General features: G+C 47.0%; 1 protein-coding gene across 2 annotated transcripts in view; it reads left to right on the forward strand.

The window, feature by feature from the left end:
- PFDN2 (prefoldin subunit 2) overlaps nucleotides 1-26,220 on the forward strand; it is a 111,183-nt gene that overhangs the window by 67,770 nt on the left and 17,193 nt on the right. For both annotated transcript variants that reach the window (XM_069607189.1, XM_069607188.1), the window contains exons 2-3: nucleotides 8,225-8,313; nucleotides 9,772-9,895. In XM_069607189.1, coding sequence (XP_069463290.1) covers nucleotides 8,225-8,313; nucleotides 9,772-9,895 — 213 coding nt within the window. The remainder of the gene's footprint in view (nucleotides 1-8,224; nucleotides 8,314-9,771; nucleotides 9,896-26,220) is intronic.

The raw sequence follows: 26,220 nt of genomic DNA on the forward strand, positions 1-26,220 counted from the left end.
TGATTCAGACTGGATGAATCAATTTTTTGAGTCATTGGAAATAAAGCAATTACCAGATGCAGAAAGTCTTTCTGGATTCGGAGATCTCTCTTGATGAAGTGAGAAAGGCAATTTGGAAGCTAAACCTGGTTAAATGTCCTGGCCCTGATGGGTTCCTGATTGAATTCTACTAAGTGATGCCAGAAGTTTTGCTGCTGATGAGAGAGATGTTTAAAGATAGTAAGTCAAAAGGTCTGCTACCACCAACTTTAAGGCATGCTACAATATCCCTCTTGCATAAACTGGGTCGTCCAGAACTCGACGCAGGTAGCTACAGACCAATCGGCCTGTTAAATTGTGACTCTAAAATCCTTTCAAAGATCCTGGCCAGCAGGCTGGAGAAACTGCTTGCTAAAATAATTCACTCTAACCAAGCGGGTTTCATTAATGGAAAACTCTCCTCTATTAATATGAGAAAATTATTGCTTACTCTGGAAGTTTGTCACAAGCACAATTTGGAAGCTGTTGCCGCGTCTCTGGACGCCGAGAAGGCATTAGACCGTGTGAGATGTAGCTTTATGATGGGTACTATAGAGAGGATGAATTTTTTGGACTGGAATTTCTGAGCTGGGTACAATTATTATATAGAAAAGCCAACTGCGGAGGTCAACATGAATTGAGTCATATATGAGAGATTAGAGTTGCAACGAGGGCCAAGACAAAGCTGTCCTTTGTCTCCGCAACTCAAGCTATCAGAGCTAATGGCTCTATTTATTTCATGTCGTCCAGGAGCTGGCTTCTTCAATTTCAGAAGTGATGATCTTCATGGATAATTTCAGCCTGTTATCAAAATATAAAAGCAATTTGACTACATAAGAGGCTCTACCAGGTTCACATTTGACAAACTGCAAGGTGCTAGAGAATCTGGGTTTCAGATGGTGCCCAAAGCAATTGAAATACTTAGGAATTCGGATTACTGGAAATTTGAGAAACATGAGGAGCCTTAATTTGGACATATTACAAAAGATGAAATTGTAGTTGGAACGAGCTTGGTCTATCCTTGGGTGGAAAGATTAATGCTATTAAGATGGTTATGGCTCTGAACTACATTTTTAGCATGATTTCCCCCCTCCATCCCCCCCCCCCCCTCCACTTCCTGTGAGTAACCAGGCATGGAGAAAGGTGATTAGTATTCTACAAAGCTTTTTGTGGAACAAGAAAATGCAGAGGTTAAAGCTTTGGAAATTTCAGTTAAGAGAGGACAGAAGTGGATTGAACGTCCCAAATTTCGAAAAATATCGAGCCTTTTCTTTACATGTCCTGCCTTTTTTTTTTTTTTTTTTTTTTTTTTTTTTTTTTTTTTTTTTTTTTTGGGATCAAAGGGGTGATGAATGGACAGAGGCTAAAGGTGCGTGCCCATTGAGCCCTGGGGCTCTTCTGCCAATTAACACAACAGATGGAGATAGCCAGTCTGATTTAACACATTTTCTTACCTCCAAATGGAGGTTGTATGAGCTGTCTGCGGGGTTAATACCTGGTAAGACTGGTATTTCATCCATCTGGTTGAACCCGGATATCAAGTTGACCAATAAAACCTTGTTCTGGCCAACATGGTTCTCTGCAGGGATCGCTAGAGTTGAGGACCTTTTTGAAGGAATTAATTGGAAAACATTTTCGAGATTTGAAACTGGTGTTTTGATATATCATTGTGTACATATGGCGAAATACTGAAAATTGAAGAGAGCAGTAAACATTCCATCTTTGATCAATTATGATTTGCTGTTAATTGTTCGTAATATTGGCAAAAATGAGTACTCCGTGCCCAAAATGTATGATTTGCTGAACAGTTTCGCAGATGGGAATGTTAGACTCCAAGAGAAATGGTCTGGTTAACTGAAGGAAGAGATGACAGCGGATAGATGGAGTGACCTATGTGAAAATATTTATTTTTTTAAAAGTCCCTAAATGTTGGAGAAAGATCCCGGCAGGTTATGATCCCGAATAGTGTTCTGGACACCTGTGAAGATGAAGGAACGGAACTTATCAGTGACAGATAGCTGTTGGGGATGTGGTCACTTTCGTGGCACTGTGGAACATATGCTGTGGGAGTGTCAAAAGGTGAGGAAATTCTGGTTGAACATTGCTTCCATGATGAATAAAGTTATCAATGATAATCTGGATTTTGACTTTGAAACTTTAATCCTGGGTGAAACCGCCATGCTGGACTCCTTGAAGAAACATCAAATGACATGGACTTTACGTGGGGCCATGTTGGCATGAAGCTAATCCTATGAAATTGGAAATTAAATGTCTTAGGGAGAATTCTCTGTAAAGGCTAATTTCCCAAACCCAGTGAGTCCCCGAGCAGCTTTGCTGGATTTTTGGGGTTTATTTTTTCTCCTGCTAAGAGTTGACTCTCTTCCTCCCACTCTAAGACATGATTTGAGGTGTTCCTTTGACTTTGTATGTGTTCTATGGGCTATAGGGTCCTTTCCCATAGGGTTTCATGTGTTTTTGATATGTGGGTTACACAGCACCCTCCGTGCAGTAACCCAGGGGTGTCGTAGCGACCCCCAAATATAGACTCCATACCCTGGGACTGACTACTGTCTCCCAAGGCATGTAAAGTCACCATTGGCTTTACTAGTCTCAAATTGTGAACAGAACCAGTACAAACCATCATTTTGGACGTACTGGTCGGGGCAATTTGATTGCCCCGGGGTCTGTTGTTCGAGGGGGCACTGTCCAGTCCCCCCCGACCGAGTTTTGGCTGGTGGCAGTGGATACTACTTTTTATATTCGACCGAGAAATATATTCCTATGGGATTTTCCCATTGTTCGAGGCTACCACTTCTTAAAATGGCCTCGAACATACCGCTGGTTTATTAAATTAATATAAATTCACCGGTTGGTATTTTTTGCCGAAACTTGGTTCCAAAATGGCGTTTGTGTTCGCTTCTGTGACTCCAACCCAAGTCGAGGCCCTTTGGTCCACTTTTTGGCGGGCTTCTCCACAGAAGCCTCCAAAAGTGGTGCCACTCTGTCTCGGTACCACAGGGGGTCTGGGAGGGGGTTTGGGCACCCTGGACTGAGTTGCCTCGGCAACTCAAGTCGCACTCTTGTGTGATTGGCCCAAGCATGTTTGAGTGACAACTAGGCTGAATGAATGGGGGTTTTCTGCATAAAAGCAGGGCTTTGGGGACTGGAACTTCAGAAGTCGCCACAGGACCTAAAGAATCCGAGGAGGGAGAAGCCAAGCCGACCTGCAACGATGACGCCACCGGCGGAGCCCTGCTGAACCGTCTCATTTGTCATTTGTCATTTATTTATTTGTAAAGCGCAGCCAGGCCCGTGGGCATAAGGGCGCGTAAGTAAGATCTGGTTACAGTTACAATAAAAGCAGCCAACAGTGGTTACGTTACAATTACAGAAGGTACAATCATAGTGTTGCAAGTGCATACAAATATACATAAATTACATGGTGTGCCGGCATCAGTGTAGCGTGCTAGGATCCGGGGGATAGGCTGTCGAGGAGTCCAAATTGTGAAGCCAACACCTCGTGTTATGTTTGAACAGGTTGAATGAGGATTCTGCACGCAAAGGCGCGGGGATAGTGTTCCATAATTTGGAAGCTTGAACAGGGAAGCTAGCTCCACCTGAGTTATGAAGTTTGAATCGCGGTATGGTCATGGTATTAGTTTGTGCTGCCCTGAGTGGTCTTGAGGAGGTGTGGGGTGTAAGTTGGTTTGTGAGGTATGCTGGGGCGAGGTTGGCCCTGACTTTGTGTATGAGGGCCAATGATTTAAGAGCTATCCTGTGCTCGACAGGGAGCCAGCATAGTTTACGTCTGGTCTCGGATATGTGTGCTTTTTTGGGGATGTTGAGGGCAGCCCTAATGGCATTGTTTTGGACTAGCAATTTGTTGATGTTTTTGTGACTAGTGCCCAGGTAGAGGGTGTTGCAGTAGTCTAATTTGGAAAGGACTAGTGCTCTAGCAAGAGTAATGCAATTGGGTGTGGAGATGAACGGTCTACATGCCGTGATCAGCTTGCAGGTGTATGCGGCTGAGGAAGCTACTGCATTGGTTTGTTTGTAGAAGGATAAGGTGGCATCAATGTAGATACCAAGAGTTTTAGTGTTATTTGACACAGGGATGAGGTTACCATCTATGGTAAAGGCTTTGAATGAGGGGTTGAGATTTTTAAGTTTGGCATGAGTACCCAGGATGATTAACTCCGTTTTTTCGTCATTGAGACACAGTCCATGGTGTGCCTCCATGCTTGTATTACCGAGTAGATTTCATTGAGGGTGGTACTGTCAGTTACGTAGTCACCCGAGATAGGAATGAGTATCTGGGTGTCATCCGCGTAATTAGTATACGTGACACCCAGAACGTCAAGGATATCAAAGAGTGGTTTAGTGAATATATTGTAAAGTGTCAGGGACACGCAAGAGCCTTGCGGGACCCCACAAGGTACTGGTGAGGGTTCAGCAGAATCTGTAGCAGAAAAGACCCTCATGGTTCTGTTCGCCAAGAAGGAGCTAATCCAAGCCGTGGCTGCGTCAGAAAAGTGTGCTGCAGATTTCAAGTGATGACAAAGTGTTTGGTGGTTGACCAAGTCGAAAGCTGCTGACAGGTCAAGCAATAGAAGAAGTGCGAGTTTGCCATTGTCTTTCAGGGTATGGATCTGAGTAGTAAGGTCTATTAGTGCAATAAGTCCTAGGAGGTTGTTTGATTCTAAGTAAGCCTGTATTTGTAAGTAGGCTGCTCTGTCTAATATTTTTAATAAGAACGGTACAGTCATTATAGGCCTATAGTTAGACGGGTTGGCAGGGTCAAGAGTAGGTTTTTTAAGAAGAGGAATGACCCAGGCGTTTTTAAGGTTATCAGGTACTATTCCAGATTTAAATGAGGCATTAATGAGGTTGGTGATGAAAGGTGCTAGGTCATGCGCGGCCGCTTTGATGATCGGGGCAGGGCAAACATCACCTTGGCAGTTCGAAGGTTTGAGTTTCCTGATGTTTTCCACTTCCCAGATAGCGAGGGGTGAAAAGTTGAAAGGTTTACACGTTGATTTGAAGGTGGGTGGTCTGTTAGGTGGTTGTGTATAGTCAGGGTCAGCTAGTAATAAGGATTTTTTTGCGTTAATTTTGGTTTGTAGACGAGCTATTTTGTCTAATAAGGCCTTCTGAATATTGCTACACCATAGTGTGTCAGTGATACATTTGTCAGTGGGGGCAATAGGGGATTCTAGTTCTTTCAGAATCTTGAAAAGTTCTTTAGTGTTCGATTCCGCTTGTGTGATCCTTTTGTTGTAGGTATCTTTTTTAGCATGCAATATGGCCTCTTTGTAACGGGAAGAGGCTAGGGTAAGCTCTGTCTTATTGGATGTAGTAGGTTGTTTTTTCCAGTGAGCCTCAGCGATTCTTTTTGTTTTGCGTAATTCTCTTAACTGCGGCGTGAACCAGGTGTTAAGGTGACGCTGTGGTTTAGGTTTCCGTAATTTTAAAGGGGCAATGGTGTTCAGTGCTTTGAGTATAGCCTGGTTGTAGATATCCACTAGGACAGTGGGGTCAACATCTGAATCGGTATTATTCAGAATAGGGAGTAAAATGGGTAGGAGATTGTCGGGGGTAATGGCTTTCTTATTTCTCGTGCAGGTGGCAGGGGCGATGATGGGCAACGCGGGGGATAAATTGGCTTTGATAGCAAAGGTGAGTTTGTGATGATCCGACCAGATGCAAGGGTCGTTGGATAGGAGGTCGATAGGACAGTTGAGGTGGGAGAGCCAGTCTAGTGTTCTGCCTTTGATATGAGTGGGTTCGTGGATAATGTGTGTATGACCAAGTTCGGATAAGGTGTTGGCTAGGTCATGGGCGTTAGTGTCCTTCGGATCGTTGAACCCGAGGTTAAAGTCCCCAAGTAAGATGATTTGAGAGTTAGGTTTGGTGTTTATGGATATAAGAGATGCAATGTCCTCTATAAAAAAGGAAATGGGTCCTGGTGGGCGGTAAATAAGGTGCAATGATGCCGTGTGGTTGGGTGAGAGAGAGAGCTTAATTGATAGTGATTCTGCTGAGAGGATTTGAGCGTCTTGGATGATTTTGATGTCGAAGGTATTTCTGAATATGAGGGCGAGTCCGCCTCCCTTCGTTTGGGTGGTATTTCTGTCAGATCTAATGATAGCATAACCATCCGGTATGGCGAGGGCCAAGGATGGGCCGGATGCAGCATTGAGCCATGTTTCTGTGACTGCGAGGAGATCAAGGTTTTCGTTAGTTATAAAGTCAGCTATATCAAGAGCATGGGAAGGAAGAGACCTAGCATTCACTAAGGCTGCTTTGATTAGTTTATCTTTTTTGGGAGATTTATCAAGACGTGTGTGTAGAGGGCTGTGGGATAGGTGGTCTGAGTCGATGGGGAAGCTGGCAAGGTCTCACCACTTTTCCCGACGACAGAGGAGATCTCCAGCCCGGAGAGTCTTCTTCCTTTGACTGGTGGGGATAACCAGTTTGCCCGTCTTTTCGCCTTCCTGGACCATCTCGTGGCCGCCTTGCCCGTGCCAAGCACCCCGGCAACCTGAATACCACGGTTTACCACTACCACGAAGAAAAGGGTGGTACCTTGTAACCAGAAAACTCCGCGGCTGGTTTCTTCCCTGGCAGTGCAACGGCCTTCAGCTTTCCTCCATGTCGAGACCTCCTCTTCCTCTGGATGAAACACCGACTTGCACCCGCTGCCAGGAACAACTGCCCCCGCTGGAGCGTTCTTCCCATTTTCAGGTACTGTGTCCCGCCTGGCTTCCCTTGCGACAGATCGTTCGGGGTGACAGTAAATCCTCGACTTTCTAACCTGGGTTAGCCTGGGGCCTGCTAACTAACTTTTCCTGACTTGATCTCAATCTTTTGTGAACTATTTACTCTTTGGGCATAACCCCACTGTGTGATCCTGGACACATTTCGCTTGCTCTCTCTAAGAGTGGGCCTGGCATTTCAACTTCCTTGCTCTCCAGTAGACTTTGCCTAACCTGCCTCACTGTGGTTCTTTGAAAAGTATTGAGATGTGAGTGCTTTCATAACTCTGCCTTTTTCCCCTCCCTTTTTAAATAACCTATTAGAGTGCCATCTTATTTTAAGCGCTCACCTCTGTCTGAAAATAAGTGGTGTTTCTCACTAAGACTTGTCTAATAAGTAATTAGGGTTGTATATATATAATAGTGACTGTGTGTTGAATTTACTTACCTCTTTTTGTGCTAGTGTAATTTACAAGTATGTCTTTAAATAAATAATTATATATTTTTACACCAAAGCTCTGGTCAGTGTTTGCTTGTTCTACTGTATCTCTGTACCTATTGTGTATACTCTATATACTGCCTAACTCATCTTGAGAGAAGTCTGACTGCTCAGCCACAGCTACCACGTAAATCTGGGTGGTACAGACTGCTACCAATTGGGTTTACTGCCAACCACCTGTAGTCCTAAATCTTTTGCAGTGGCCCCTAAGGGAACTGCACAGGTTTCTGCCTAACAAAATGCTAACCCATCGAAAAACAGTTGGATGGAGAAGATGTATTGCACAAGCAATATTGAAAATGTGATGTATTCAGTGCAAGGGAAGAGGCGTACTTTTGATAAGATATGGAAGGCCTTTTTAGATGCGGATTAGATTAGACTTTGCATCCTGTGTCAAGTTAACCTGTATACAGATAAGTAGCGATGTATGTTTTTATCTCTTATTGTAATGTTTGGTGCTGTTACTCGTATGCTTTGTGATTAGATGTTTTTTAATGTTTTCTTGGTGAATGCACTCAGGACTGTTTTAAATGCTTTTGGTTATTCATTTTTGTTTTCCTCCCCCTCCCCCGTCCTTTTTTTTTTCTTCTTCTTCATATTCCTTGCTATTGTGATGTAGATATTTAAGAATTGTCTCTATTTCGCTGTTATGAGGTGTTGAAGTTTAATACATTTATTTTTTTAAACTGAATCCAGCGAAAGAGGAAAATAAACACGAGGCATGGACCCATAAAGTGATTGGATAATGCCACTAGATACATGTGTTGAGCAGGTTTCTTATTTTGTTTGTAATGGGTCAGTTATTATGGGTAGTGTCTCTGTTTTGGGAAGATCGTGTACTTGGGTAATTCCTCTAGACTTTGGTTGTAGCTGGACTACATTTCTAGAAATAGTTCTTGGGTCTCAAGGTGGTATAAGATTCATTGGCCAAAAATGTTTTCTCTTTCCCCAGGTCGTTGCAGGGTTCAATCGACTAAGGCAAGAACAGAGGGGTATGGCATCAAAAGCAGCTGAGCTGGAAATGGAATTGAACGAACACAGGTGAGCGGGCTGGATATGTAGAAACACATTTCACACTGGAGAGGCGCTGAAATCTTGTCCAGACACCTTTACTCTTCACATAGATCTCTCGTATGTAATTGCTGATGGTTGCGTTGCTTTTTCTGCATCCATATGTATCAAACCTATCCACTCTGTGCTTAGGCTGATCGTCTAATGGCTTATAGAGTGCAGAGTACATGCAGGAATCAAAAAGTTGCTGATTTAGTCTTCAAATGGTTAATCTGTGAATGTCCGGGGGCTGTCGCCAGTGGCGTCGCTAGGCGGAGGCCTGGGGGGGCCGGGCCCCCCCTGTGAAACCTTGTGCCCCCCTACCTAAGACGAATAGTGACCATGTTCTCCCCCTACTTTTGTCTGTGCCCCCCAACTTTTATCTTTGGCACCCTCTGTGCCCCTCCTAAATTTGATTCCTGGCGACGCCACTGGCTGTCGCCTGGCACAGTTCGGGTGGTCGTGAATGATGTTTTCAAAGATTTCTTAAACTTGAGCAAACTTGTCGCAATTCAAAGCTATATACTAGAGGCGTTGTTCCAGATCGCTGCTTCCTGAATGGGCATGGTTTCCTCCCACTGAAATGAGATTGAATTTTGGCAGTAAAAGTTTGGCACGAGTGGAGGACCTAAGGGATTGATCTGGGTGATATCCAGTGACTTTCTGGTCAAGGTGGTTAGGCAAGTTGTGAAATAGGTCAGCACCGCTATCTACAATGTAATTTATGCCTGGGTAGGAAACTAGTGCAAGTCACGAAGTAAAGGAGTAGGGTGGGAGGCAAAATGTGATTTCGAGATGGTTCATGTAATGTTATTTTAACCAACGTATAAACCATGTTTCAGCTTTTTTGGCACCCCCATGCATGGAGAGTCTCCATAAATTAACTACACCCACTGTGGCTCTAAGGGTTATGTTTTCCTTCCAAAAAATCCCCTCATCGAATTTGACATTATCGTTTAAATGCATGGCCGTTCATCAACCCTAAGAGTACGTGTGCCTTCTAGGAGTGCTATCTCTGGCAATAGTGCGTCCCTTTGCATGTTTGCCATCTATCCCAGTGAAATCTGATGCCCTTCTCTCTGAAAGCGGAACATAAAAACTATGGATTTCCAAGGGTCCGAGGTGCTTAACATTTTGTGTAAAAGGTCAAACCAAATCTCATTATATACAATTTATTTCAGATTGCAGCCATTCAACTGAAAGTACATCGACATGGCAGTTGCTCGTTTGTTGGGCGTACTTGCTGTAAATTCGAGGGGGAGGAGGTGGGAGGGGTTGATTTTTGAAGAAAGTTGAATTTTATTTTTAGACCTCGTTATGTGGATGAGTGTCTTCATTTAGCGTTAAATGAAATAACTTTAATATGTATCTGCCTTTATGTCGATCATTTCAAATGTGTGGCATGAGTGCTCTTTTCCATGTTCTTATATTTACAATTTTTCCTTACAGCCTGGTAATTGACACACTCAAAGAGGTTGATCAAAGCAGGAAGTGCTACCGCATGGTTGGTGGTGTGTTAGTTGAGCGAACTGTGAAAGAAGTTCTCCCTGCTCTGGAAAGCAATAAAGACCAGGTAACCCGCTGAACTAGGGGTTTTGTTGGACATGGAGATGTCATGGTGATTGATGCCAGTGTTAGATGGCTACAGAATTTGAAGCTTACAGTGTAACTCAACATATTATGCCAGCATAATTGTTGTATTGTGCAACTTTCCTAGGTAGTTGTAACCCAAATGAGTGTGAGTCTTGTGCAGAACCTAAGCACCATTCTCAATTCTTTCTTTAAAATCCAACTGCTTGTAGTGTATCCCTACTCCCAATAGCACTATAGTACACAGAAGCAACAAATAATTGCTCCTTTCTTGTGCTCCCCGATATATACTTACCAGTGAGGAACCCATAAGAAATCATTCTTGCTTTTCTAATAACCAAGCAGTAAAACAGTGAACGCCCTGTCTTATATTAGACCTCTTTGGAAAAAAAGCCGTCCTTTATTTATGTTCATCTGTTACTTCAAATACTGGGACTTGATGAAAGTGACCGATCTATCGGCTACATGTCTTCATTTTATTAAGTTACAGGATAGCTTGTAGCATGCAGGGAAAATGACAAGCCAAGAACTGGCCCTGGGGATTAAGGTCATTTACCTAATAGCAATGGGTCTATGTTACGTCTACTAGCTCATATAAGCAAACTCTAACCATTTAATTCAGGAACATTGTGTGTGTGGTCAATGTAAACCATGTTACTTGTGGCTGAATTTTGAAATAGTTGGGACAGAAATGGAAGTTGGGATTTCGAGCAAGGGGTATGGTTTTAGGTGGATGCCCCTTTCTGAACACATTACCAAACGTGATCATTAATACGGTGTATTTAACTTCATAATTTATGATAAAAATGTAATGAAGCGCTGTAGGATTTTATATTTCAAATGCCATGTTTGCATGGTACACATGGGCATTTTACTGCAGAACACAATGTATGTGCCTATTTATTGTGTGCCCTGCAGAAACGCTAGGTAAAAAGTACACCAATAGTTGTGCCACATCACTAATGCAGTGCCTGATTCAGTTGCCACTAACTTGCTCTGAAATGCCATTTCGTTTCACATATGGCAATAAAAATTACATGTTTTTAAATGCTGTGCTAGCTGACATTGTTTCTTATGCACCAGCACTGTGGTGTCCATTTCCACAATAGTCAGTGCATAAAATACCTTTCTGGAGCACATGGTGTACCACACTTTCAGCCTCTCCATCCACTCTGCCCCCTTTCCAGCACACCATCACAGCTGCCAACTGTCATTTATACTAGACGGGGGGAGTGGGGGCATGTAAGGGTAACACGACTGCCATACTCCAATGCATGTGTTATTGCACACCACTAGGTAACGATACGCTTCTATGTTTGCCCGTGCAGTGCACTTACAAAACTGTCTCACAAGGGTTTATGTGCAACTATTTGTAATATTTGTATTTGATTTTAATTTTTTATCCAGTACTGTGTTTTTCCCAATTACTTAATTTCATAATGCCTCTCATTACAAACACTTTATACTCCCACTACATTACGAACAATTACTTTAAACATATTGCTACTATGATCATTCTAGCCTTACTCCTACTACATTACTTATAATTACAATACACATACTACTAATTTAGTCATCGTGCCCTGTGCACATGTTCTAGGGGGCATGGCCACCAGAATTTAGCCACTGACCACAACACCATTAACTGCATACCAAGTACGTATCGTACACGGTGCATTAATGAAACCCACCCCCTGCAATCCAAATGATATCCGCAACATGTTTGCGGACATTGGAGAAAAAACACGCTCGTTTTTGGACTTTTTAAGGCCATATCCCATCCCATCCTCGTCACACCTCAACTCCCCAGATATTGTTTCATTAGTTTGACAAGTGCAATCTTTGTTTTCTTAATATGTTTGTACCATGATGTATGTTGGGGAGAATTCTAATTTCGGTGCTAATTCCCTTCAACCATAGAGAACCCCAGCTCTTTTGCTGGACTTTATTCAATTTTAACCCTGGAGGGATTTAGCCCTTTTTCTCACTCTCATGTGTTTTGACCTGCTTTGGATTATGTGTTTCCTTGGTTTTTGCTGTCTGACAAACTCCATAGGCATCTACTTTTTGTATGGTGACACACAGCACCTTCAGTGCAGTGTTGCAGAGAAATACATTAGATTTCTCATTAGGATCAAATACCTTTTCTTGTGTGAACTACTGTTCCCAAGAATAGTCGTGAAATAATTGACTTTACTTCCCCTTTCTCTTTGTAGGTCCAGCACACACCATTTTATGTGGAGTGCTGTAGGGGTACCTAGTAGCCCCTTATCCTACCTACTCATGTAACATTTTTTAATGTTACCCTCACTACTTTAAATGGCTGGTTGCAGTGGTTTAGTTTTCCTACCATTGTGGTTTTCTACCGCAGGCTGAAGCCTCAGCTGCACTATAGCACCCACACAATTTTGACAAAATGGCAGTCTTCTTTTTTGCCATTTTCTGTTTGTGTTAATTTTGCCTTTGGCAGGCTTCAGTACTGAAACCTGCCTATGGCTCCACGGTGTCTGGAAGGGCAGGAAGTGAGGGAGGTTCCCTGACTCCCCTGTCCTGGAATGCCTGAATGCACTCAGTCATGATTGGCTGGCTGTCTGTCCTTTCAGGACAGCCGCCCTGCTGTTTGAGTGACACTAGGCTGTGCATGAATGCAAGAAACCTGCTTAAAAGGCGAGGGTTTTGGGACTGAAGACAGTCAACCACTGGGAAGAACAACACGACAATGAAACCGTGAACAAAGCTTGCTGCATCCTCCTGGACCTTTGAATTGACTGGTGCTGTGCAGAAACTCCTTTTTCTGATCGACAAGAGAAGCTCTGGAAGGGACGACGTCTTCCCTTAGGTTAGTGGGACCAACTAACCCTGAGACGAACGCCACTGGACCATCTTCCCCGACTGACTGTACTTCTTTGCTGCTGCCGGAACTGAGTGCCAGGAGTGGAGAAATCTGTAGTCGAGTGCTATGTCTGATCCAGCCAGAAGATCCAGGAGTCTCTCCAGAAGCAGGTCGACCAGAGCTTGAGTCACCTCATCAGAGTGCAGGACTCAAGGAGTGAAGGAAGCCCAACCGGTATCCAAGATCCGCGGTGGTGCTGTTTACCTAGCGCTGAAACCCCAAAGTGTTGCTGACCTGAAAAGAGCCCGTAGCTGCTGCAACACAGAATTGCTGCCGCAGGAGTCCTCCAGACATCCTCCCTCTTGTCCCCACGACTGAGGCCCAGGATCTGCATCACTGCAACCAGACAGAAGCCATCTGGACCACTCTTCTAACCAAAGGCACTGTTCTGAGTTTGGGGTACTTACCTCGGTGTCTTTAGCTTTGCTCTTCTCAGTTGAGACTTGCAGTAGCTAACTTGCTAGAGTTGATTTCAGCTCTACCCTTCACAAGTGTAACTGCTTGTGACCCTACAGTGATTTTTCTTCAACAAACTCTCTAACTTTGTGCAAGACTTGGTTATCTAAGAAGTGCCTTGGCTCCATTGTGCCCCAATTGACTTTGGCTGTCCTGGCTCCCTGCAGACTCTTCTAGTCCATTTGACTTTGACTTCCTGTCCCTCATAGGTGATAACTTGTTTTTTAACTATTATTGCTGGGAAAGGTTTTTATCTAGACTTCATTAGAAGATGTAAGTGCTCGCATGCTCTGAGAACCTGTTTAACCTTTTTCCTTCCCTTAACCTTTCCTTTCTGAAAAACCTCAGATTCTAAAAGTGTACTAGTGATATATGCCATTACTGTCCTAGTTGGTGAAGTCTCCTCAGCGTGTAGGAAGTGTGTAATGGGCATCTCTAAAGAGCTGTCTACTAGCTTTGTGTTGATTCTTGAAAAATATTTTAAAGAATGCTTATTTAAAAACTACTGTTACACTCAAGGTTTTTGTTATAAATAATTGTTTAAGTATTACTTGGCTACTTGTAGTGGTAGATTTCATTGCTGCAGCTCTACAGCTCACATGTACCCCTCTTGAGATAAGCCTGGCTGCTCAATCACACTACCAACTTGTGTAGTACAGGCCTATACCAAAAGGTGGGTTACCTAATACGAAGAGGATAAGTGTTGTGTAGTCTCCCACAGGGTTACTACATCAGTTCTTGCCTAACCATGTTCGCGGACAATGGCCGCTGTTTGCGAATCCAACATGGCGGGAGTTCCCAAAAATCTGACGCACCTCACGCTTTTCACCATCCAATCAGCGGGCGTGTCCGATGTCCAGGAACCTCACCTCGGCCCCTGGCCCAATCGGAGGCCCGTCGCGGACCGAACAGGGAAGCAAGTCAGCAGACCGAACCCAGATAGCACTAATTTTGTTGCGCCTACTTTTGGATCGTTTTTTTTAAAAAAAAAATTACTGGACGGATTTACTCCAAATTTACAAAAGCACACTTTCGGGACCATCCTGCCGCTCCTGCCACAAACTTGGGAAAATCCATCCAGCAGTTTGGCTTGTAGATTTGAGCAAAACATTTTTTTTCCATTGCACCTATGGGAAAAACTAAAAATGTTGCCCCCCCCCACCCCCCATATAACTTTGCACCCCCTACATGAAATCTCAACAAACTTCACACAGGATCCATGTTATGGGGCCATATACTTTTTTTGCAAAGTTACGTGTGGATTCGTCCAGTGGGGTCGGAGGGGGGCTAAGTTATAAGCCGCCCAAAAGTGTGTGTGTGTGTGTGTGTGTGTGTGTGTAATAGAATATATATATCTCTGAGGCTTGTGGAATCTGCTTAGATCACATGTATAGGCCAACATCTAGCGGAAGCTGCAGAGTATTAGTTTTGTTTTTCGAAACTCGAAAAGGGGCGTCGAACCAGGGCGTGCCAGTAATACTATCCCTAGTGTGACGTCCCCTGTACCCATGATCCCTAACGCGTGTAGGTTTTTAATTTGTTTTTTCCGCCATACTAGTCGGACACATGTTGCGGAGTTCCCTTGGATTTTTGCCGTTTATAGTTCAAATTACCGTTAAATCTTCCCCTTCCCCTTTCACTTCACACCCTACGCCGAAGATGGACGCTGGTGAAGATCGGGGAAGACGGTCGTCGAGGACTGCCACGACAGACTTTGGGCCTTGGAAGGCCTTTGCCCTGTACAGTAGGGAGAGTGGGGGGTGGTCATACAGGCTTCTTACTACCTTTTTTCCTACATATGCCCAGCCGCTGCCATTTTGTAACATATAGAGAGTACTCCAATTCTACCCAAAGTGTAATAGGAAGTTTCCCTGGGTAGACCAGCACAATATGTGCAATCCGTCTCCCACAAGATCACCCCGAGGCTATTTGTCAAGTTTGCAAGCTCTTCAAGCCGAAACCCTTAAAGACTGCTCGACTAAACGCTGGGTCCACTACGCCAGGCAGCAAGAGGCCATGGAAGTGTAGGACATTCCGCGATGGCAGCAACGCCGCCGAATCGGACGGCGAGGGCAGAGGGGTGACTTCGGACACCCACATGAAGCCCCTGACCCCCGAAGGACTGGTTGGCGGCCCGGTTGTGGGGACAGCAGCCGGTGGCAAAAGCGCTACACATGCTACCTCCACTAAGCACATCAGCCCCAGCCGCAACTCGACACGTGTGTCGAGCGATCGGCAACGGAAGACACCAAGAGAGCGGTCCAACGAATTTGTGTCCTCTGGGCGTTCCTGTTCGCTTCATGTCAAAGGCCAACCATCTTCTGTTGACAAAGGTATTGCGCTATCAATATTCCCCGAGGCCCGATAGTCTGACGGTTCCGCCCTCTATCATACACAGCCAAGACACGTATGGTCTACTCCCGAGATTCGATGTCATTCTTCGAATGCCACCTTCGAATCTCGACGAGAGGCGTCGTATCCCTCGGAGGCCCCTAAAAAGACTGGGAAACACTCCTCTAGTCATGGGAAGGGTGATCAACAACATAAGTCATGCTCAGAAAACCATGTTCATAATGAGAAGCAAGAAGACCTAAAGTCAATAGGGTAGTCCAAGGTATCAGATCCTACCACTAAAGTTAAACTCATTCCTCCCACTGCTCATGATCTGGGCACTGATGAGGAACCAGAACAGGTTGTTGTGATTCCTAGATCCAAAGAATGGAACTCTGCTGTCATTGGTAGGGTAATGAGAAGGATGTCATTTATGGCTGACTTTTTTTTAATGAAAAGGACCCTACATTATTTTCATAGCTACTCCAACACCCCTGCTACCTCTGCCCCTTCGGGGTATAAGGCCATACCTTGTTCCTCTCAGCCCCCTGCTAAAAAACTCCACACTGATGCCCTGTCTCAGGGCTTGGTCACACCCTCCCTTACGGTTGAACCCTACCACCCTGATTCATATTGTAGAGGATACTGAAACACAATTGGTGGAGGACCAGACAGGGGTCTCTTATTATGGAGATGACGAGGACCAGGAGGATGAGGCCTATAATCTTGACTCCCCGATTCCTAAAGACCCCTCGTACATGATTCACCTGTTGATAATCAACCTCTCCTCAATGAGGTACTGGCTAAGGCAGCTGCCCATTTTCATATCGTCACGCAGGGTGTCCAAGAAAACGGGGATTTCCTAGGAGATGAGAGAGCCATTACTCAGGCTATCCCTCTGTTAAAATCCATTCAGTGTAGGATTGATCCCTCGCTGGTAACCCCTAATCTCACTCGAGTGGTTAACCCGCGAGTTGAGAAACTGTTCCGGGCTGCACCTTCCGATCCCCTGTACATTAGGGGCCAATTAAAACCGGATTCCCTGGTAGTAACAACCACCAGAAAAAGGGCAGGTACACCGCTTGCTTCTTTGGAAGCACCTCCTGATAAAAAGACTTTACGCTCTGGGTAGAAAGGTTGCCTCCACGTCTGCCTATCCAGCATGGATTGCCAACAGTGCCACCCCTTTTGGCAAGATACAATTGCCATCTGTGGGAAGAGGTATCCGCTTTGGTATCCTCTGCGCCCAAACCCTTAAAGGGTCAGTTAGCTCAACAGGCAGCAGATGGAAGATCTGTATCATGCTGCATGCTAAAAACAAACTTTGATGCAGCAGATAATGCGGGAAGGTTAATCGCCGAAGGCTCTGTGATTGAGCGTCACGCTTGGATGAGGCAGTCTGGGTCAATCCTGAAACCCAAGCAACCCTTCTAGATCTGCCTGTGGAGCCGAACGTACTATTCGGCAAGGCAGTGGAGGAAGCTTTAAAGATGGCAAAGGATGAGTATGAGACCCTAAAATCTTTTGGCCAGCTCACAAATAAACCCTCTGCACAGAGGGGGAAACAACAATTTGCGCTGCTTTCGGGGCCATTGTTCCCAAAGGGTTCAAACCATTACCAGAATCGGAGAACCTCATGGGGTAACGAGCAATCCCAATCCTCGCAGGGCTTCCCCAGAGGGCAGCGCAGGGGTCGCACTATGGGTAGAGGCAGCCCCGCCAGAGGTGGTATGCCACCCAACAAGCACTGACGTTCCGCTTTGGGTCCCCTCCCATGAATCCCCAGTAGGGGGGTGCATTTCCAACTTCACCCACGCATGGGAGGGGCATCACTTCGGACAGATGGGTACTGTCAACAGTGTCTGGAGGATACTGCATAGAGTTGCTAGGGCACCCCCACGACCATCCTCCGCGACAGAAGGTACACTCGCTGGAACATCAGAAGATCCTCCTTGAGGAGATAGGAGATTGCCGTTCTGCTAGCAAAGGACGCCATAGAAGTTGTCCCAATCAACCAGGGAAACGGGTATTTATTCAACCTACTTCCTTGTGCCAAAAAAAAATCTGAGAATGCACCCAGTGTTAGATTTGCGACCTGCAAACAAGTATGTCAAGCCACAAACATTCTGCATGACTACTTATAAGAGGTAATCCCACTACTAAACAAGGGGATTACATGGCAACATTGGATATGAAAGATGCCTATTTTCATATTTCAATGTTCCCACTGCACAGAAGATTCTTGCGTTTCAAAATAGAGAACCAGCACTACCAATTCAAGGTGCTGCCCTTCGGAATAGCCTCTGCTCCAAGGGTATTCACCAAGGTACTGGCGGTGGTGGCGGCGCACCTAAGCAGGGAGGCAATCCCAGTGTACCCATATCTGGACGACTGGCTCATTACAGGGGTGTCGCCCCCCCCCCCGAATTTGCAGACTAAACAGCCAGAGAACAATCAACCTCCTCTTCCAATTGGGCTTCTCCATCAACGAGAAAAAGTCAAGCTTGGTGCCAGACACCTCAAAACAGTTATTAGGAGCTTTCCTAAATACCCAAGAGGGGTTGGCCTTTCCATCAGAGGAAAGAATTCAAAATGTGTTGCTGCAAATTCCTCAGGCCAGTCACCAAATAAGGGTGCGCAAAGCTATGCGTTTGATGGCATCTTGGTTTTACCTGGTCCCCCATGCGCGCCTGCGTCCCATGCAGAAACAGTGGTCTCAAGCAAGTGGTCAGTGGGACAATCTAGTGGTCGTTTCGCCATCACTAGTACAGTCTCTTCACTGGTGGACAAGAGAAAATCTGATGAAGGGGTAAACCCTTCTACGATCCAGAGGTACAGGCCGTCGTCACAACAGACTCCTCCCTGGTAGGGTGGGGAGCTCCCTACCTTCACCACACAGCTCAGGGTCTCTGATCTCACACACTGGCTCAGAACCACATCAATCTGCTAGAGCTTCTAGCATTCTTCAGAGCACTTCGGGCATTCAAACCCCTCCTATCCAACCAGTCAGTGCAGATCCTAACAGACAGCACGACTGCAATGTTTTACTCAAACAAACAAGGGGGCACTCGTTCTCCCATCTGTCCAAGCTTGCTGAGAAAAAAAGTGGGCACTCAAACTGAAGATTTACCTCTCATCCCGACATGTTCCGGGGGAACTCAACTCGCTGGCAGATGCTCTGAGCAGAGATCCCCCCCCCTCCCAGAGGAACACAAGTGGCGACTACACAAAGAGGTTGTAGGAGACCTCTTCTCTCAGTGGGGTTTCCCCACTATAGACCTATTCACCACAAGCAAAAACAGGCAATGCCCAGACTTCGCATCCATGTTCCCCCAGCCATGCTCCAAGGGGAACACCCTATGGATGAATTGGTCAGGGATATTTGCCTACGCTTTTCCACCAACCCCTCTGGTGAGGAAAGTGGTGAACAAGATCCACGGGGAACCGATGTCGCACATTTTGGTTGCACCTATGTGGGTGAGACAACCATGGTATCCACACCTACGCAAACCGGCGGTGCACGACCCCATCAAACTCCCGTGCAGGTACAACCTACTCTCCCAGCACAAGGGGCTAACAGTGCATCCTCGGCCCAATTCGATAAACTTGGCAGCATGGCTCCTGAAGTCCTAGAGTTCGGACATCTCAATTTACCTCAAAGATGTATGGATATCTTGAAAGAGCCAAGAAAACCAAACATGAGGCACTGTTACTATGATAAATGGAAACGATTCGTAATTTGGTGCCAGAATAAGCAAATCAGCCCTGTTAATTGTACTCCTTCTAATGTGGTCACCTATATGCTCCACCTTCTGGATGCAGGGTTAATGTTTAACTCACTGAAAGTGCACCTGGCAGCTTTATCAGCCTACACCACTTCCCATAACAAGGTGTCATGGTGGAAGGTGCCAGTTGTCAAAGCATTTATGTAAGGGGTAAAGAGACTCCACCCTCCAATTTATAACCCACCTCCAGGTTGGTACCTTAATGTGGTACTTGCTAAGATCATGGCACCACCCTTTGAGCCCATGCACACAGGTAGTCTCAAACACCAGACTTCTACAACTGCCTTCTTAGTATCCATCACCTCCATAAGAAGGATCAGTGAAATTCAAGCTCTGTCAGTGCAGGATCCTTTCTTTACTATTCATGAGGACAAACTGGTTTTATAAACTCGTCCTAGGTTCTCACCTAAGTTCATTTCCAAATTCCATGTTAACCAGTCTATTGAGCTACCGGCCTTCTTCCAAGAACCCAAAAGCTCTGCTGATGTGAAACTCCACACACTAGATGTGAGGAGAGCGGTCCTCTACTATGTAGACAAGACCAGACGGCTAAGAAAGACAGATCAGATGTTAATCTCCATAGCCCCAGGCAGAGAAGTAGATCACATCTCTAAGAATGCCATCTCTAGGTTGATAGTCAGATGTATCCAACTGTGCTATTCCCTTTCAAATAAAACACTGCCTTTTACGCCAAGGGCCCACTCTACAAGAGGTACTGGAGCCACTCTGGCTTTCATTGCAAATGTACCCCTTGACAGCATTTCCAAAGCAGCTACATGGAGCTCTATTCACACCTTTACTCAGCACTACTGCATTGACACTCTATCCAAGACAGATACTCAAGTGGGACAAGTGGTTCTAAGACATTTGTTCGCTCCCTTCTCACATCCCACCTCCTTCTTCTAACACTGCTCGCTAATCTATCCACAGCATGTGATCTAAGCAGATTCCACAAGCCTCAGAAGGGATACATTACTCATCGTAATCGTATTTCTGATGCTTGTATCTGCTTAGTCGCATGCGCCTGCCCTTCCTCCCGTCTGAGAGAAGGCGCATGGATGCTTGTAGTCTTATCTATCTTATCTGCTTGGATTCTCTGTACTTGTGCTACTCCTCATGTCAGAATAAAATGCAATCTGAGGGTCCTACATGCGTGAGGGATCATGGGTACAGGGGATGTCACACTAGGGATAGTATTGCTGGCACGCCCTGGTTCGGCGCCCCTTTTCGAGTTTCGAAAAACCAACTGTAATACTCTGTAGCTTCCACTAGATGTCGGCCTATACACAGCATGTGAATCTAAGCAGATACAAGCATCACAAATATGATTACAGTGAGTAATGTATCGTGATATATATATATATATATATATATTTATTTCTTTCACTGAAGAACTTTGTTGAAAGGACGTTATGGTTAAGTTGCACTAATAACCTATGAAATTCAGTAAAAACACATTGTTAAAAGGAAATTTCGAAGGGATTGGTTCCTCCGACGTATTCCACATCTATGACCGGTAATCGCCACAGCTGTGCTGCTTCGGAAAATGTTCTGCTTCCTGCGTCGATGACGTTGATACGCTGTCGTCGAGGGCCTCCATCGAACAGACGTCACCGGATGCCCGTAGCCTCGGTTCTGTTTTTTCTGCGAACTTGTTTGCTTCAGAGATCTCGGCGCGCCTCAGTTCTTCTGAGTACTTCTATCCGTTCTTTGAACTTGTTTGTTTGTGAAGATATCAAAATGTCTTTGTCTTCTACCCCGCGGCCGGGTTTCAAGAAGTGTCGGGACTGCAGTTCCAAGATGTCGCTGACGGACCCGCACCACCCCTGCCTCTGGTGCCTCGGTGTGGACCACGCCACGGATGATTGTGACGATTGACAGTCGTTAACATCGAAGGCCTTGCGGGAGCGGAAGAATTAGCTTTCTGTCGGTAGGGTGTCCAAGCCCCGAAAGTTGAAATCCGCTGGGCTTTCGACGGCGACTCTCCGCGTCGTCGGCATAAGTCCAGGGTGGTCTCGGTCCCGGAGTGGGTCCCGCCATTCCTCTGCTCTTCGAGGCACTCACGGAAGCGCCGTCACCGGTCGCCTTCTCCGTCCTCGTCCGAGGACTGCGCTGGTCAGCAGGTTGCTTGTCCCAACAAGCATTCCTCCCCTGCGTAATGGGATACATTTTGTAGGGGGATGATGGTGATTTTTGAATTGCAGGGCTTCGTTTTGTCCGCGCCTTCGAAAGAAGCTGGCAGGGAACGTGCTAGGGCCACCGCTCGCACGCCTTTGGGCTCGGGTGGTTGGCACGATCATCGGGAGCCTTCGAGGTCAAGGTGGATCGCTCTAGACATGCCCTCTTCAGGTCCCGGTCCTCGACGCCCTTGAGACCGTCAGAGCCTGTGAGGTCTTCGAAGAAGACGTCAACGTCATCAGCGCCATGTCCATTGAGGGACTCTCTCGAGGCTCCGCCTCCGAGGAAGCCATTGGCACCGAGGCCGTCGAAGGACACGCTCGGGGCACCGCCCTCGAGGCCTGTGTCGAAGCCATCGGCGCCACGCTAGACGCCGATTCCCTCGACGCATTTCGAGGAGGTGGCTTTATCGGCGGTGCCCCGGAGACCGGTGGAAACCCTGAGGAAGACTCTGGCCAAGTCAAATGTGGTTGTGCCCTCTTTCAGGGATTTATTCCAGCCTCTTGATTATATTTCTGAGGTGGATGAAGGGTCTGAGGAAGGTTTGGTACCTGATGAGGTTCCCGACTACCTGTTATCTGGTCATAGCCAGTTGGAAGACCTGTGTCAGTCTTTGCATGATGTCAGTGGTCTTGATACCTCCTCGGAGGTTGAGTTCGGCAGGCTTGAGCCTGGTACGCATGCTGAATCTTCGTACAGGCGCCTCATGTCGAGGGTGACGGCGTACTTGGGGTGGTCTGCGCCACCAGTGGATTTTCTGCAGGATGACCTGACAGATATCTTGGACCAAGGTCCACCAACTGACCCGGTACTGCCATTCATATGGTCTTGCAAAGAAGGGTGGGGGTGGCTTGGACTGCTCCGGTGAGTCTCCGGCAGTGAGCATGTCTTTGCCGAAAAAATACCGTCCTGCCAGTAGCGACCCCTGCTACTTGACTACACACCCCACTCCAGAGAGTTTGGTGGTCCAGGCGGCTACGGCCCCAACAAAGCGGGCGTTGTACCCTACCATCCCTCCTGATGGGGACGACAAGCGTTTTGATGGCTGGGTAAAGAAATTGTTTTCTTCAGGGGGTATGGCCTTACAGGCAGCCAACTCTGTGTGCCTTAGCACGTTTCACTCGCACTCTGTGAAATTGTGTGTCTTTGGCGGCTGAACTTATTCCCGAAGGGGAGGAACGGGATGGTTTTCTTGCTCTCGTTCAGGATGGCAAGGATGCCATGTGTGAATCCGTTCAGTCAGGTCTGGACATGGCAGATTGTGTCGGCCGGTCCATGGCGGCGAGCAGCGTAATGCGCATATTTGCATGGTTGCGGAAGTCGGGGTGGGCGGGGGGGGTTTGCTCCTGACGTACAAGCCCGGCTTCTCAACATGCCCTTTGATGGTGAACATCTTTTTGGCAGCAAGGCTGACATAGCCTTGAGAGGTTGCAGACCTCCAAAGCTGCAGCGAAATTATTGAGTGCTGTAGTTCGCCAACCTCTGCCTTTTCGTCCTAGGGGACAGCAATTGAGGGGAGGCTCCTTTCGATAATACTCTTCCTTTGGTAGATCGAGGGGAGCTGCAAGTCAAAGAGGCCATCGTAGGAGTAACAGAGGTGGAAAACAAGGCACTCGAGGTGCCAAGGCCGCTCGGGCAGTTGCCTCTTTGCCCTCAGGCATTGCCACAGCTGCTTCAGCTCAGTCATGATGCCATGTCCCATGGTTCGCTGGTTGGGGGAAGGCTGGCGCAGCATCTTGTAGAATGGCGTGCCATTATTTCAGATGTGTGGGTTCTGGAGATCATAGCCCACGGCTACTGTCTTCCTTTCTGGCAGAGGCCTCTCGACAGTCCACCAGGGAATCTCTTTGAAGAGTCTGGATCGGCTCCTTGCGCAGGAAATCAAATCCCTGTTGGAGGAAGGCGCCATAGAACTGGTGCCTATAGCGGAGAGGAACAAGGGATAGTATTCCCCATATTTTTTGATCCTGAAAAAAGACTGGGGATTGAGACCCATTATGGACTTGCGTGGTTTGAACACGCTCCTCCAGGAAGGACAAGTTCAAGATGGTTACTCTCTCTCAAGTCCTCCAGGCCCTTCAATTTCAGGACTGGTTGGCGTCTCTCGACCTCAAGGACGCTTACTTTCATGTGCCTATCATCCCAAGCACAAGAAGTACCTGAGGTTTGTGGTTGGCGACTCGCATTTTCAGTTTCGGGTCCTGCCGTTCGGATTGACCTCCGCCCGAGGGTCTTCACCAAGCTGGTGGTGGTGGCAGTGTATCTCAGGAAAGGGGGGATTCACGTCTACCCCTACCTGGATGATTGATCAGGGCGCGGTCTCCCGAGCAAGTCCTGGATCATCTGTCAGTCACCTGCCACTCCCTTGACAAGCTGGGCTTCTCCCTCAACTTAAAGAAGTCCCACTTGACACCTACCCAGCAGCTCCAGCACACCGGAGCAGTCCTAGACACATCCCCGGGGCAGTGTTCGCCTCCCCAGGTGAGGGCTCATCACATTCTGCAGATGGTGCACAAGTTTCAACATGCCCAGAGTCTCCCGGCGTTCGAGTTCTTGAGGTTGCTCGGCCTCATGGCATCCTGCATTTTTCTGGTGCCAGAGGCCAGGTTGCAGATGAGATTTCCGCAATGGGCTCTCAAGCTCCAGTGGTTGAAGTCCTCCGGCAAGATGTCGGACCCCGCTCAGGTGCCGCCCTCGGTCACCCAGGATCTTCTGTGGTGGGCCGTCAAGGGCAATCTGATGAAGGGGGGGCTCCATTATGGCTACCCTGTTCGGAGGTAACGATCGTGACAGACTCGTCCCTCACGGGATGGGGAGATCATGCCAACGAGTCAGCGGTCAATGGTCTCCGTCGGAGTCCAGACTCCATATCAATCTGTTGTAGCTGAGGGCCATCAGGCTAGCCCTGAAGGCTTTTCTGCCATCTGTGCGGGGGAAGAATGTTCTGATTCTGACGGAAACAGTGGCCATGCTCTACCTCAACAAAAAGGGGGTGGGGGGCAGGGTCTCTCCCTCTGTGCAGAGAGGCGATGCAGCTCTGGTTCTGGGCCATCCAGCAGGAAATTTCGATCTCGGCAGTTCATCTGGCCGGAGACGAAAACGCGGCGGCAGACGCTCTGAGCAGGCAGAGCACGGTGTCTCACGAGTGGGAGCTGGTTTAGGAGATTCTCCTGGAGATCTTCGCCCTTTGGGGGACCCCACACGTGGATCTCTTTGCCACCAGTGCCAACCGGAAGTGCGAAAGATTCTACTAGCGGGAATTTCCTCCAAGAGGAGCCTTGGGGGACGTGTTCGTAGTGGAGTGGTCCTTCCCACTGCTGTACGCGTTTCCTCCAGTCCCCGTCATTCCGCAAGTGCTGCGGAGGTTCGGTTCCCGATTGATCCTCATTGCTCCAGCATGGGCCCGGAGAACGTGGTACCCAGACCTTCTCGACATGTCCATCTGCCCTCCACGCCGTCTTCCCTACCGAGACGATCTGCTCTCACGGGAGAGGGGTCAGGTTCTCCATCCAGAGGTCAAGTCCCTCAACCTTCATGCTTGGCTTCTGACTGGTTGAGCTATAAGTATTGGGACCTTCCTGAAGACATGATGGAGGTGTTGCTTTCGGCCAGAAGGCCCGCAACAAAGTCCCTGTACCGTTGCCGTTGGAGAAAGCTCTGCGACTGGTGCAGGGTTAAGAATGTGGATCCTTTTTCATGTCCCATTCCTGTGGTTCTGTCTTTTTTTGCTTTCATTAGCCCACAAGGGCCTGCAAGTGGGTACCTGGGTTACCTCGCGGTGCTGTCCATATTTAAGCGCTCTTCTGGGTGTTCTTATTTTAAGATTCCTTTGATTTCTCAGTTTCTCAAAGGGCTCACTAATGTGTTCCCACCGACAACCTTCCAGGTGCCCATTTGGGATTTGAACCTGTTCTCCGTTTGAGCCTTTACATTCTTGCCCTTTGAGACTGTTGACCTTGAAAACTGCATTTTTAGTTGCGGTCACTTCCGCTCGCAGAGTGAGTGAGTTGCAGGCACTTTCCGTTAAGCCACCCTTCACGGTGTTCCATAAGGACAGATTTGTCCTTGGGGTTCGTCCTTCTTTTCTTCCGAACGTTGTGTCGGAATTTCATTTAAGCCAGAAGGTTGTTCTTCCGGCGTTCTATCCTCCTCCGCATCCTGGTAAGGAAGAGGAGAGGCTCCATAGGTTGGATCCTAGGAGAGCTTTAAGTTTCTACATCTCGCACATATCCCGGGTCAGGGTGGACGATCAGCTCTTTATTGGATATGCTGGAAGGCTTTTGGGACAAGCTTTTACTAAACGGACTTTGTCTAGATGGATTATCTTGACAATTTCTGAATGTTACCGCTTGGCAGGTAAGGGCCCTCCGGTAGGCTTAAGGGCTCATTCTACTAGGGGTGTGGCTGCCTCTACTGCCCTGCAGAGGGGTGTTCCCGTTTGTAACATTTGTGAAGCAGCCACATGGGCCTCTATCCATACTTTTGTCAAACACTACTCCTTGGATTCTATCCATGGGCAAGATCTGGGCTTTGGCAAGGCGGTCCTCTATTCTTCAATTTAATTGGGCATTCTAAAATTCTAAATTCGTTCCCACCTCCTTACGTTGGTACTGCTTTGGGAGTCTGTCATACATGTGGTATACATCGGAGGAACCAATCCCTTCG

Source organism: Ambystoma mexicanum, chromosome 1p (assembly GCF_040938575.1).
Source record: "Ambystoma mexicanum isolate Mex_15411 chromosome 1p, UKY_AmexF1_1, whole genome shotgun sequence".
Classification (NCBI taxonomy): Eukaryota; Metazoa; Chordata; class Amphibia; order Caudata; family Ambystomatidae; genus Ambystoma; species Ambystoma mexicanum.